The 14,928-nt window shown below is 34.6% G+C and overlaps 2 protein-coding genes across 3 annotated transcripts in view; one reads left to right on the top strand and one right to left on the bottom strand.

The window, feature by feature from the left end:
* LOC139092231 (uncharacterized) overlaps positions 1 to 14,928 on the bottom strand; it is an 80,852-nt gene that overhangs the window by 4,481 nt on the left and 61,443 nt on the right. For both annotated transcript variants that reach the window (XM_070642556.1, XM_070642557.1), the window contains exons 8-15: positions 8,771 to 8,848; positions 8,373 to 8,555; positions 7,133 to 7,674; positions 6,982 to 7,070; positions 1,672 to 1,894; positions 624 to 1,617; positions 445 to 566; positions 60 to 268 (exon numbers count right to left, since the gene is read on the bottom strand). In XM_070642556.1, coding sequence (XP_070498657.1) covers positions 60 to 268; positions 445 to 566; positions 624 to 1,617; positions 1,672 to 1,894; positions 6,982 to 7,070; positions 7,133 to 7,674; positions 8,373 to 8,555; positions 8,771 to 8,848 — 2,440 coding nt within the window. The remainder of the gene's footprint in view (positions 1 to 59; positions 269 to 444; positions 567 to 623; positions 1,618 to 1,671; positions 1,895 to 6,981; positions 7,071 to 7,132; positions 7,675 to 8,372; positions 8,556 to 8,770; positions 8,849 to 14,928) is intronic.
* LOC139092232 (uncharacterized) lies at positions 4,242 to 6,975 on the top strand. Its single transcript, XM_070642558.1, has 4 exons — positions 4,242 to 4,678; positions 4,806 to 4,974; positions 5,963 to 6,111; positions 6,188 to 6,975. The coding sequence occupies exons 1-4, from the start codon at positions 4,323 to 4,325 to the stop codon at positions 6,801 to 6,803; spliced, it is 1,290 nt and encodes a 429-aa protein (XP_070498659.1). The 5' UTR covers positions 4,242 to 4,322; the 3' UTR covers positions 6,804 to 6,975.

Raw genomic sequence — 14,928 nt, 5'->3', positions numbered from 1 at the left:
TTTATTAAAAAAAGGAAATAAGCATTATCAAAGAAATTTTCTAGAAACTGCATACAAACCTGTTACTACGGGTGTACCCTTTCCAATATTCTGTGCTAGAATTGTAAGCAACACACCAGCACTCGTGCCAACCCAAATAATGTCTTTACATGCTAACAATGATGTTACTCTCAAACATGCAGCCTTGTGTTGTTGAATTATATTATCACAATTGCTAAGCATTTTATTCACAGCTGGTGCTAAATTCACTTCACATATTACTTTTAAGCTGTAAAGTACAAAATGTAAATTGACATAAAATATGATTTAAAGGTTCAATCAAGGATCAGACACTCCAAAAGCTCTTCTTGATGAATTTGTATGAAAGTTTAGTCCTGTATGGAAAAGACAGTACTGAACATTGGAGTGTCTGACTCTTGGATCCATTCCGTTTCCATGACTCACTTGTTAACATTAGAGCATAAAATTGTTGCAGAGTTTTGCAATGAGATCCAGACGTGTTGATTGAGGAGGGTCATATTGGAAATTGGCTTTGATTCGGTCGATATTTCTACATTATTCTCAACCTACAAATGGATGTTATGAATCACTGATTGTACAATTCCTGACCTATAGCAACTCACCTGTAATGTGGACGTATTAAGTATCTTAACATAATTTGCAATGGCACACCATAATTTTCCATAAACATTTAATAATTTGGTAACGGGCGATGTTACGGAAGATCCAATAGACAGCACCAATGGATTATTTGTATTCCATCCGGAATCTTTTCGACTATAAACACATATATCACCATTTGCTAATGAAACAAAGACACGCTTATCCATATATAATATTGAGTTAACAGCACTGACATGTTGAATTTTAATTTTGTTCTTTTTTATACGAATATTGTCAGTACAGTTGTAAACATGAATGTATCCATCTTCTGTACCGAGCCACATTTGGCTTTCGCCATCATCACATGATGCTGACAATTGTTGTTGATGTTGTTGTGACGATGTATTTGAAATGATTGATGGCGATACGGATCTATCTTGAACGGTGACAGTTGTGGCAGTTGACGCTTCTGGCTCCGAATCACTCGAGCTACTCGAGTCAAGTTGGATATTTGAATCGCTTTGAGTTGAGGACGATTTTACGCTCATCGTCTTATTACTAATTGTTGATGAATTTGAAATGCTAAGCAATGAGGAACGATTTTGGTCCTCATTTGTTATAATACTGGAATTATTGAGATTATTCATGCTGGATGAACGATATTCATTTGGATTTCCGGGTACGGATGTGACACAAAGTATTCTTGCATTGCATACGCCATTACATGATGTTACAGTCGGTTCCGGTTGATTGAGACTTAAAACACAAACTTGTCCGACATATCCATCACTATTACACACCCAGACATCCTTTTGTGTACCTAATGTTGCAGCCGCACATGTAAATTGTAGTCCAGCACGAGTCTTACGAATCGGAACTGATGCAATAAATTCTGGAACTTGAAATCTCTCAATCGACGCAATCAACTTTTGTTTTGTTTCATTAAATGTCTCTTCCCACTGCGTACGCTTCTCTGGCTTTGAGAATACTATTGACATGTTCTGTGTTCCAGATCTAAAAATGTAACATGAATGAATAAAGGAACAGTATCCATCTGTATCAACTTACGGTCCATTAACATTTAATTCCAGAACATTGAGCTGTGAGTCATTTGCTTGACGTTCTGATAACTGACGTTGTACATTGAGCTGCAAGTCACGTATTGATTCCTCTAAAATTTGATGTGGACATCTCAGGTTGCTAGAAATGTCTAGAATCTGTTGAAGCTTGTTCGAGTCTTCTATTAGATGCTCAATTTCCTTCATAATTCGTCGAACATTTTCATCTTTTGCTGTATTGGAATCATGAGATGGTATGAGGAATAAGATAAGTATATAAAGTAATGAATGAATCATTGTTATGGCTCAATAAAGAAGCAAATCGTCAACGTTTATCACGTGCCATTAATAATTGTGCAAATGATTTTCCTTTCAAGCACTGCCGCATATTTTTCATTTTAAATTTACTTCTATTAGCATACAAAACTTTGTTATCTGCCTTTATTGATTTTTATGGTAAAATTGTTGAGCTATTTTTAGACCAAAAATTATATGTTTCAAGAGCCCACAATCGAAGGCATTGCCTGTTTTAGAAAAGCTTATGGAAATTTTTTTTATGCCATACATAAACATTATGTTATGTGATTTCAGGTGCAACAGGTGGATATGCTGTGTTCTATGTAACGAAAAAATTGTGGAAATTTTTCATAATCAGTGAAGTCATGAATAATTGAATTTTCTATTCATGGATGGTCACAGTGACTAAATATTGGTGGATTATGTCGAGTATCTAAGGCAGGGATGGGGAACCTTTGGTTTTTTGGGGCATACATCGGTATTAAGCCTCGAAAGAAACCGCAAAGGGCGCATGATGCGTCACAGCACATAAGTTGCCCACAACTAATCTACAGCTCAGCTTACATAGCTTTAACTAGCATATGTACACGGCACACTGAGTGCCACACCACACAGGTTACCCACCACTGATCTACAGTTTACCTTAAATAGCTTTAACTGACATATTTTCATATTCTGATGTAATATTTCATTCAATAAATGAAAATTCTATCAATTTTTCAAATTAGTCATATCCAATTTGACATCTACACAATGACGCCTAAACGACAGTGCATCCAATAGTGACGTCAAACATCAAAATCGTCTACTATACCATCCAACACACTTCAACCTACAATAAATCATATTCATGACAAATTTAAAAAAATCAAATCAATTTCAATTCATTGCCGTCCACCAAAAACAATGCCTTTTTGGTTATCAGTAAACAAAAAAGGTATATGTCATTCTATAGTGCCTTAAAACAGTCATAAAAGTGCAATCAAGAAACATTGATAAGAAATAAATCGCAATAGTGATAAGAGATGGAAAGAAGAAATTGTTTTTATAGATGTTATATAATAATCATATCGGTTAGTACACACAGAGGGGAAATGTATACGACACAGCAATACTAATAATCATATCCATTATCGGTAACTGCCTTATCATTTTTACATTGTTACGTGAAATTGATAAAGCTTGAATTTTTTGAGAATGTTTTTTTGGGGAGGATTTTTGAGGCATTTTGGGTTGTGGGATGAGTAATGGTTGAGTTTATTGGATCCGAACCTGAGTTCGGCATAACTGGAAGTCGGCTCGGATTTTGGATGGAAAGGTTAATATGACCAATATTTGATATTTGAGTTGACTTCAAAATCTGACAATTTAGAATCAGATATACTGTAATGTGACTCATTTTTAGAACTGTTGAAGTGAAAATCCAGCTATTGACTCAAACATAGAGTTCAACCAAGAACCGCAAGCATGCATTTTATGCGTTTTTAATACGCAGACCTGAATTTTGGCTGAAACGTATCCTAACAAGCAAAGAGGATACTTTCATGGCACAGAAATATCATTAAGGTTCATAAAGGCGATCTCTTTGCCATAAAGGTTATATTTTGCCAAAATTGCGGGTCTGCAGGTATTGTCTGTAAACCTGTCGATTTAAACAAACCCTCCTAAAGACGTGGATGTTCTACAGCCCTAAAGCAAGCACAAAACATACTCAGAGCTATGAGTATACATCAATGTACTTATAAAGCGCACGAATATACTCGTCAGAATAGGCGTGTTCTTTTTGTGTTTTAAGCTATGTTGGCTTTAACAAGACTTTAAGGCATGTTCTACGGATCACTTCTTACACTAGTTTGAGGATATACCCAATAATACACCAAATAACTGACCTTAAAGCCCTTCCCTATTCCTCTCCTATTAATATCCCTCATAACCTCAAAAATGCGCTTTAGTCACCATTCAATCCATCCCATCACTACTCGTATGTGTTAATTTGATGATATTTTTATATCACAGTCAATTACCCCTAAATTTGGATCATCATTTCCTTTCAAGTGTAAAATATCTCTCGACCAACTTCACAATATTTTGCGTGTCTAAATTATTACATGGATTATAAAATTTGAATCACTAATTACAGCAATTTTATACAGTCAACAAATATTGACCCAAAAAACCGTCCATGATATTGACAGTCAACTGTAATAATTATAACTTTATTTTTATCAACATTTGATACTAGATACACATTTTATATGAGTTTGGTGAATAGACGAGACTAAAAGTTGGAAATAATATTTTTTTTAGTGTTTGTTTAGGTATTCGACAGTTCACAAGGTGGCATAAAGCATAGATTATCAAAAAATGCCTAATGAGAATACAAAATTCATCAACTCATTGTTCTTAAAGAACCTTATTGAGCAACATTATGGCCAAAAGGAAGTCAAAATAAAGACATACAGTGTCGAGCCACCAAGTGAATATGGAAGTGCCGTCACTCGTGCATCAATTAATCGTGTCTTTGTAAAATATTCAGCACAAAATGTAAAGGAGGATGTGATAACATTTGTCACAAAAGTCAAGCCAACCAAAGGCGAATTGAGTGAGGAATTCCGTGTCAGTGGGGATTTTGCAAAGGAAATTCAAATTTATCAAACTGTCCTGCCGGAATTTAACAAAGCATTAAAGAAGATTGGAGAGAAGATTGATTTTACACCTAAGTAAGCATAGAAAGTTCCATTTTTGTTTATTTTTGAGGATGAAAGGTCAATGGAACATCAATGGATGCTTCTAGACTACTTATTCATAATTTTGACTTAGAAACTCATATTTTGTCTAATTCCACAGCATTGTATCCATCTTCTCATCACCAACTGATGGTATTGTCTTCGAGGAAGTAACCAATCGTGGTTATCACATTCAATTCGACAAAACAGGATTGAATTTCGAACAGAGTGTACTTGCTCTTCAAAAACTTGCATGTTTCCATGCATCAAGTGCTGTTTTAATGGAAAAGGTAGGAAGTAACTCAAGATTGTAAATTACTATAGTGAAATTATTGATTTTTTCTGTATTTTCAATGCATTTTATGAATTGAAATTGAAGCTATTGAAAAGATGTAATCTGTGAATTTAATGAAGGTTTTAAGAGCTTTATGAATGTTGTTATTTGAATCACATGATGGATTGGGGAATTAGGTATGGGATGAGAATGATTGAGAATGCGACTAGAAAGGTGTGTTGTAGCAAATGCAGACTCAATTGATTTCCTGATCAAACTGCCGTCATTGCTGTTTTAGATCTGTCATGGCTGTATTAGATCGGTGATGGCTATATTAGGTTTGCCATGGCTTTATTAGGTCCTATTAGGTCAATCAAGACTCTATTAAATCCATCATGGCTCTTTTAAGTTCATCATTTCTCTATTAGGTCTGCCAAGGCTCTTTTAGTTCCGTTATGGTTCTATTAGGTCCGTCATTGCTCTATTTGGGCTGTCATGACTCATTTGGGTCCATCATGTCTCTATTAGGTCTGTTATAGCTCTATTAGGTCAGTCATGAGTTTATTAAGTCCGTCATGGCTCTATTAGGTGCATCAAGGCTTTATAAGATCCGTCAAGGCTCTATTAGGTTCGTCGTCTGGTCTATCTACAGGCTATCTACAGTAGAGTCAACCTTAGTCAATTTTAAGTTCTTGTTTTGACGTTAATGTGACGTTGATATTTTTTAAGAGAGTATCTTAGGCTTACTAGAGAGTATGGCCACAGTCAGAACATGAGAATATAGCCAGTGGTAGTGAATTAGCAGTTGGGGTCAACCTCCTCCCACCTTCCCACCACTATAGACAGATATCTTCCTTTTAATTGACTAAACTCTGTTACTAAGCTTTAAAATTGAGTATCCGTCAATAACATCAATCAATGTCGGTCCGTCAATCATTCCAGCCTCCTCTTCTTCTCCTCCCAAAATTATAATATTAATCCTAATTCATTTGCATTCTTAATAGGGATCAGAAGATCTTGAAATGTTCGCGAAAGGAACATTCCATAATGATTTTAGAAACAAAATGGAATATTTCAATGAAGCTTATCGCATGATTGTTGATAATGCTAATGGATTGGGAATCGATAGTGCCATTCAACAAAAGTTGAGAGTGTAAGTCTATATGCTGTATATGCTGTATATTGATAATGAATATGTAAAATATTTAAAAATCAATCAATAATTTCAGATTCTCATTCAAAGTAGTTCCAAAAGTCATTGACGACTATACAAGTGCCATTAAAGGATTTCGTGTACTCAATCATGGTGACTTTTATACCCGCAACATTTTCTTTAAGTACAAAGGAAATGAATTAATGGATGTTTTATTTGTTGACTTCCAAAATGCCGTCATCGGAACACCATTAATTGACTTATTCTATTTCCTACAAACATCCGTTGCCACTAATGTACTTGCATCATCACGTGATGAATTGATTTACTTTTATCATGATGCACTTTCAACGATGCTTCAAAGCTTAGGCTATAAAGGACAATTTCCATCATTAAATGAACTTCAAGTTGAGATGCTTAAACGCAGCAGCATGGAACTATATTTTTCGTTGACACTCGCACCATACTTGAGAATTCCACAGCCAAGAGTTATTACTGCTGTGCAGCCATCACTTTATAAAGAGGAATACTTGCAACAACTTAAGAATCATGGAAAGACAGTTTTATCCATGTCCAAGGACTTTATTCAAGGACAATTAAAGAGATTTGATGCTTTAGGTACACTTGACTATACCGGAGATGAGAGTCGCATTCGAGGCATTCAAAATCGTTTTACAGCAGCAAGAATTTAATAATTTTTTATATTGTACTGAAGTGATTTGTGCTTTTTTACTATCTTATCGAGCATATATACGTGTATATGTCATGTGAACTACTTCATAATGATGAATAATGTGTATTGAAAGACTTGTAATGACGACATTAATTATTGAGCCATAAAAGTGTTATGTAAAGGAATAATAATCTTACATTTTACAATCTCTAAATCGTCTAGTGGAATTTTGGTGAGAAATTTGTACTTGTTTGTGTCCAGTGTTGATGAGAAACTTCCTGGCATACTGTAAAAGGCAATTTAAGTCAATTTCAATTTAGTGCTAACTTCATACAAGTCATAGCCTACCTGTTTGGTTTTCTATAAGTACCGCTTCGCTTCTTTATACTCGTAATTACAAGAAGATCCGTAAAAAGGAAAAATCCACGTTCTTTCCTTCCAGCCTGACCCGATGGCATTGATACAAGCTCAAATGACACAAATGCCCTATCAGATGACACTAAATCTGTAATTCCTTCAATTACATTCTCCAATTCACGTAATGTTGCCTCTCGTTGACCATTCTCAAGTGCTTCACGCTCTTTACAATTTAATTGAACGAGAATCTCGTGTACGAGCTTGAGTGCATCTTGACATCCTGTATAATCAGGATGATCAGAATCTGTGTGCTTTATTAGTCTTTGAAATATTAATTCATAATTTGGAAATTTTTGTATAGGCTTTATAAGTAAATTGTCTAATGATAATTTTCCTTTATGCTCACGTGCCATTGCCTCTAAAAATTTCGCAAATGCTGGTTTTGTCGTTTTGGTCGTTCGTATAGCATCTTTCGCTTTGTTCCAGTTATTTACAAACGCTATGTAAGTTTCTAATACTATTGGTTTCGAAAACTGGAAGTAAATTAGGAGTATTAGGTTTGAGATGGTGAATGAGGCATTAATCTACAAAGATCTTGATCTGAGATTGATATCTGATTGGACTTAAGTACGGTTTATATATTCAAAGGCAAGTAAATGTCCAGTTAATGACTTGTTGTAACGTATTTTGGTACATTCGGGAAATAAACTCAAATATCAAGCTCAGATCAAAGTCTTTGTTAATTTGTGACAGTTCTGTAGTCTGGCTGTTTGTCTGGTTCACACTGACTGCTTCACAGACAGTATGAATGCTCATTAAACTTAGCATACTCAAATATATTGCCTGAGTATTCTCTTGAGCAAACTCATTTAACTGAGAATCCTTTTTATATGCTAGGGTCTAGGTCTGACTGCTATTTCCGAAAACACATGGCGTATCAATGGCAAAACCCAGCACCGGGCCGACGTATCAATGACTTGAGACCAGATTCATTTAAATTCGGCTTCAGATTAAGTTCATTCTGGTCTGAGACTAGATTATTAACCTTTTATAATCATTGTGCCTTCCTGGTTAGTCCTGAATTCTAAGAGTTTCCTGTGCAACTAGATCTAGACATATTCTAAGCATAGACATAGTTAAAAGCATTTTCCCCGATCCAGACAAGCTCCAAACCAAACATACAGCAGCAACTTCCACAAAACTAATTAATATTGTTCCAATTAATACTTACAACATTAAAATATACATCACCGATACATTGCATTGGATCCCATGCATCTAAACGCTTTTTAAGCTCCTCTAGATAATTCTCATGTATATTGAGAATCGACGGAACCATAAAGAAAATTTCTTCTACAATTTGAACATCAACAATGCCAGAATATTCAGGTAACTTGAGGGGATTTAAGTATTTCTGTAAATTACGATGAAAAAATGAAAATGAAAATGTCAAGTTGAGTGAAACAAATGTCAGCATTGATTTGGATGAGAGATGATTAATTAATTATGCATTTAATTCAAGTCAAGTCCCGAGAGATGTATGATTTTTCAAGGTATCCACAACAACGTGCCAAGTCGGTCATTTTCCATCTCTCGGAGGCATCATTAATCTCAATATGATATACGTACCAGTACTATTGTTTGCAGTGACTCAACATATGATTTCTCTGTATTAAATAACTCAACAACAACATGTGTTCGTGTGTCCTGAAATATAAGATTGATGAAATGTTTGCGTTATTATTTTTATTGCAATAAGTTGAATATTTTAAGAGAAATGGAAATATATGCAAAAGAGCTAAACTGAAAATGTAAATCTCGGTAGGTTTTTTGCCATTTATAAAATTTTATAGCTCTTTTTATGACTTTTTTCTATGGTCTTTAGATCTGTCGCGTTGGTGTGAATGATGCAGACAGTTTATAAATTTTATTTTTGAAATTCAGAGATTATTTGAGTGTTTGATGCATGCTTAAAGAATATATAAATCAAGTCTAGTCGTAAGAGACTTGCAATAAATTCCCCAGTGAACAAGTTGACTTAATATCTGGTGATTAAGTAGACCTTAGGTCGATTAATGACATTTTCTCTAGAACTTTCCACAAAAATTTGACATTAGTGGACCTAATGTCAAGTTAATAATTAGATATTGTGTTAAATTGTCCACCCGAGGATGATTAAGTCAAACATTTGAATTTATATTCGAACATTTCCTTAAATTCCGGGTATGCATACTCAGAATTCAAATGTATTGATTTCCGGGATTACCAAAATCAAACCATATGCAGCACTAAATTTGGACTTCAAGTAGATTCTTCATGACAGAAGCGAACCCAGAAGGGGACACTTGGAAGCACTTCCTCCATCCGATAGTTGGGAAATCCTTTTTTCAATCTGACTATGCCCCTGAACCATGAATGTATAAACAGGTTAGCAGAGCAGAGTTTGAAGTTGACTTGAATTTTGTATGGATTCGTGTCGACTTTCCAATCCAAAATCCGAGTCGACTTTGAGCTCTGACGGTCACGTTAAACAACCAATTGGTTCACATCATGCAAAATCTGTTCAAATTCTCAAATGATATTCACAATTCAATGCTTTTTTTCATTTTATTCTATGCCAAAAGTGCGAAGATCATTTTCCGCAATGAATTTTAGAGTTTGCTTAATGACTCATATTTTTCACCTTTCATTGAGATAATTTACTCATTTTTTAAATGCATTAGAAAATTTTAGTGAATGTGTGCAATTTTTCAAAAGGTAATTAGAAGAAGGAAAGCAAGGCTGATTTTTCATAATTAGTGAAATTATGAATTCATAATTCTGTCCTTCATTTGATAGCCTTCTCTCAGGAAGAACTCAATGATGAATCGAATTTTGTATGCAGTTGAGTCGACTTTAGTAGCCTGGAAAGTACACGGTCAGGAAATGTCCAAAAATCCAGCCTCTGGGCAATTTGACTGTGGTTTCGGGTTGAATTTTATCGAATCTGATCTGAGGCCAGAATCATGTTAGTCAGCAGGAAGAAATGATGAAGAATCCAGCCTCTGAATGGTCCCAGACCAGATTCGATTAGATCCAGCCACAAGCAAGAGTCAAATAGCTCAAATGTCGGATTTTCGGCAATTTTCTCACCGATTGGTTTCTGGGAAAGCGGACAATCCTCTCTGCCGAAAGCTTTTTATCAATAATCCATTATTTGTTTCATGACTATTGAATATGAGTAAAAGATGAAACTTTAACTGGATGATGGATCACAATTTATAGAATTCAGCAGATAAGCAAGTAAATCCATATCAATAAATAGCTTAGAGAATTGAATAAAGATTATAAATCTCCCCAAAAGCTCCCCAACAGCTCCACCACAAAGATGGATATCCTGCACCAAAAATAACTCCCATACAAAATCTTTTACATCCAAGAATAAACAAAACAGACAGTAATACTAAACAATATTCATTCATTCATTGTTTGCCTTATTCTAATCCACCACCAGTTACCTTCTGCTTTTCATTTCATCACATCAAGCTTTCGCTCAATTCACAATTGTTATATGAAGCGTAAATTCATGTATACATATGGAAGTACATAAAAGAAATATTTGCGCTTTATTGTATCATAATAATGGAAAAAAGTGGGTGAAAAAGGAAGAGTATAGACAGTATGGAAGTGAATATTACCAGCGCATTTTCTAGAGTAATGACTTCAAAAGTTGAAATCCTTGGAATCAACAAGATTTTGTAACAATTTCACTAGAAAATTCAAGAAGCCATAAGAATACGTGCTAGATTCCACGCTAGCACGAGTCCTGACATTTTGTAGTATTTCAGACCCAAGACTCATGCAAATCACGCGGAGAAAAAAGGTTGAAAGGATATTATTATCAAACATAACCAGCTTGACAGCCTTTTTAGGTCATGCATCTACAGAGAATTTGTATTACTCATGTTTAAATATCTCTCACACACTCTGTTGACTCTCCATAGCTCCTTTTTTTTTGTTATTTTTCATTCACAACCGTTCGTGTGTTTTGTTTGCATAGATTATTTTTAAACCCATTGCTGGTTGAATAATTCAGCATAATAATGGATATAAAGATAGAACCAAAAGAAAACACAAAAAAAAGGTACATTAAAGCTTGATGAAATCGATATCGATAAGCTTTTTGGATCTACGATTGCATAAAAATCGACAAAAAATTACGCAGCAGAAAAATTACTTCCCCATCCCCATTCTCAGACTCAATTATGACACAATTATTGTTGTGACAATGAAAATACGCATAATAGGAAAGGAAGGAAATATCGAGACACAATATTTATTCACATTTAAGGCATAGAATTCTTTTTTTTTCGCGCGCTTGCTTTAGATTTCGATTTATGTAGACACGACAACATGAAGGTCATTGAATTCTTTGTATGGAATTGACAGACTAGGATATTAAATGCTTTATTTCCATTATTTGACATTGTATATTGTTCTGTATTCAGATTCGTGTATGATGAAATACTGTTTAACAATGAGATTTAAGTTAGTTCTGAATTTAAGGGTTGAGTTAGGAATCTAAATGTTTTGAGTTGAAGTAGCTCGATGGTGAAATGGTCTGGTCCTTTGATACCTGATTATAGTTACAGCGACGTTTTGTGGTTTCCTGTAGTAGAAACGCATCTCTTTGTCTTCTTTTGTAGACTACAGACAGTAATATCAATAATGGAGTTTTTCTGACATGAGGCAAGACATGAGAGTGCCTCGATCAGCTCTGCTTGTTCGCTAGGACACAAATACTTTGTCGTATTAACAACAAGATGTAAAGCTGCCCTAGAAGCTTCGTGACTGCTGATTTTGATTGAAATTTACGGTGAAAAATGCGGTTGGTCGCATTGTATTGCTCTGATGTATTTATTACCGATTATGGACCAATTTTATGACGAAAATTGAATTTTATTGCATCTTGTTCTTCTGTTGTGGAGCTATTGAGTATATTAAACTCCACGAACAGCACAAAGAAGTCGTTTGAGTATTGCGATATCGACATAACCTCAAAAATGTGTATGACACTCTGAAAGTATCATTAATGCTGTTTTAACGCACCTAACTGCAGGCCTAGCTCCAAATAAGTTCAAAATGTTCAGAACAAACCATAAAACAGCACAAGCAACATTAAAAAATGTTGGAATTCCAGCAACCCTATGCACTCAATTCATCCAATGCATTAAATTCGAGAAGCCTTCCTTACTCTTCACAATAGTCTATCTAAAAAGCATGTTTTCCTTTCCTTTTATTATTATTTCAACAATGCCAATTTTCTCTTTTTTAAAGAAGAAGCTGTTTAAAGCTTCCATAGATTTCAACAGGTAGTCACGTGGCAATTTCAATTAAGATATATCAGAGTACTTAAAATTTTGTTGACAATTGTATGGAAAACAGGCTATTTTCCAAGAATGACAATAATAACGAATTTAATTTATTGGAAAAAAAGGCATGCACGAAGGAACTGACATTTTCATTGACAAAAGCCGCTATTCAAATATTGACAGATTGAAATACATTTATTATCATGATGAATTGCAATAGAAGGTCGTTGATATAAAAATGTAAAACACTATTGTTATCATCATCGATGTTTATGTTTTTGAACATTTTTTTATCCAGCACACACACAATTTTTTCCCTTCCACAACAATTCCCTTTAATTTCATGTGCATATATTTCATCTTCATTCACATTACATCCCACTACACATATACATATATCTAGTCATCATCAAATCGATTATTATAATTATAATGACATATGACATGACATGTGTACCCTATTTATTTGCTGTTACGGAAACAGAGCAATCGAGGCAACAAAAAAAAGGAGAGAGGCACTGAGCAAGATTCATGTTGTGGAATTTCTTTTTTTTATGTAAGTTGTTTGAATTCACTGAGAAAAAAAATGTTGATTTGCTTGCTTATGTAGGGGTTCATGGGAAGACATTCATGCTTTTTCAGTATTCATTGCTATACATTTATGGACGATGACGGGTGGAAAGTGTACTGATGGTGATGTGAAATTGGATTTTGTAGAATTTTTTTGAGAATATTGCGCATTTTGTTAAGTGAGTAAGGTACAATAGTCTACATTTTGCGTATTGGATCGTTAGATGATAGCAAGAGGGTTCATGACTCCGGGACAAATGATACAGCACACGATGGTACATACCCTGTTCGCTAGGGCACTGCTACATCACCATATAAACGACAAGACTCAATGTTGCCCTGACTGTACCGTATTACCTGATTTTCACTCATTTTTAGTGCAAAAATGGCAATTGACCGCAATGTATCGCTCGGGTACAGAGGACAAGTCCCCATAAATCCCCCAATCTCACTACGCGCCTTCATCTACATCCAAGAATCTCTAACTTTTCATTCATGAATCTTCAAAAAACTTCCATTAATTTTAATTTTCATATAATTAGATTTCCACGAAGTTCATTCATCAACCAATGAAGCCCCAAATTGTCTTATCAGCATAGATCGCAACAAGAAAATTGTGCTAAAAATAGGTCACAAGTGAATAACTTGATGATGTATGCAAATTACTTATTGAATAAATATTTTTGACATGAATAAGATGAGTTCTACATTCAATGGATGTAGCCTATGCAGCATGTTTTATCTAAACTTCATTATTGCTCAAGTCCGGTTTTGCAAAAAAAGTCCATTAATCATATTCAAAAAGCATGAAACTTTCATGAATGCACTTTACTTCCAATCAATTCAATTATGTTCTAAAATGTGCTTTGCCGTCGATGTGCCAGTGTAGATTGTTCATTTATATGACTTGTTGATAGATGATGAGTATAGGAAGACAGGCAATAAAAAGAGATTAATTTAATTTTCTCATGTTATTTAGCAAATGTAATTGAATTTGATGCATGTATATGTAATTAAGTTTTAGTTCCTATCTCCGGCAATTGACTTGTTTCGTTTCAATGGAATATGATCAATACAGTTTGATATGATATGGACTCTTGAATGTGTTAAGTGACAAACTGTTGATTTGATATTTTTGGAATTAAATGCATGAAATAGGAAGGGTCAAGAACTTTATGAAACTTCTAGTCAAAATTATGTAAATTATTCAAGAGTTGAGAATCCTTGGATATGCTTTGCGACTTTCTAAATTCATATTATGAATGATGTTGCGTAAAGTGATGAAATGAATCCAATTAAGTGTCTACTTTTTCTAAAATAGTCCAAAAAACGTTCTTTAATAAATACTGGAGTTGCATAACATTCTCAAAAATTTTGTTTCTTTTGTTGTGAAGAAGACCATCAAGATGATCAAGAAGATGAAGATTCAACTATCCACAATGAGACTACAGATAATAAGATTCACAATCAATCATTTCCAAACTTGTCTAAAGGAAGATAAACAGGATTCAATACCCGAAAAGCATATAATGTTCACTAGGCCACCACTGTATCACCTGATTAAAAGAAGCAAAGTTGTCCTGATGGTGCCATGACGACTAATTTTGACTCACTATTACGGCAAAAAATGTCATTCGTCGCATTGTGTCACATAGGAATTGACAAACACGATCAAACATCTCGAGCAACACATTACAGTCAATAGGATGCCTCTACGTAGTCACATTGAAGGCAAGACGTAAGGTTACCCTGAAAGCTACACAAAACTTGATTTAGTTCAATTTTTACAACGATGAATGAAATCCATCACATTCTTAACAGGCAAAATGATCGCTTTTAGGTACCGTAGTGGCCTTCCTGCACCAT

This window comes from Chironomus tepperi, unplaced genomic scaffold, assembly GCF_022539635.2.
Source record: "Chironomus tepperi strain 1889 unplaced genomic scaffold, CSIRO-AGI_Ctep_v1 contig_298, whole genome shotgun sequence".
In the NCBI taxonomy this organism is placed as follows: Eukaryota; Metazoa; Arthropoda; class Insecta; order Diptera; family Chironomidae; genus Chironomus; species Chironomus tepperi.
The sequence above is the reverse complement of the archived record's forward strand: the minus strand, read 5'-3'. Positions and strand labels throughout refer to the sequence as shown.

Bases quoted from the DNA above. Each gene is read 5' to 3' on its own strand.
- LOC139092232 (XM_070642558.1), top strand. From the start codon at position 4,323: ATGCCTAATGAGAATACAAAATTCATCAACTCATTGTTCTTAAAGAAC. The intron at 4,975-5,962 runs GTAGGAAGTAAC...CATTCTTAATAG, and splicing joins GTGCTGTTTTAATGGAAAAG to GGATCAGAAGATCTTGAAAT. The intron at 6,112-6,187 runs GTAAGTCTATAT...CAATAATTTCAG, and splicing joins ATTCAACAAAAGTTGAGAGT to ATTCTCATTCAAAGTAGTTC.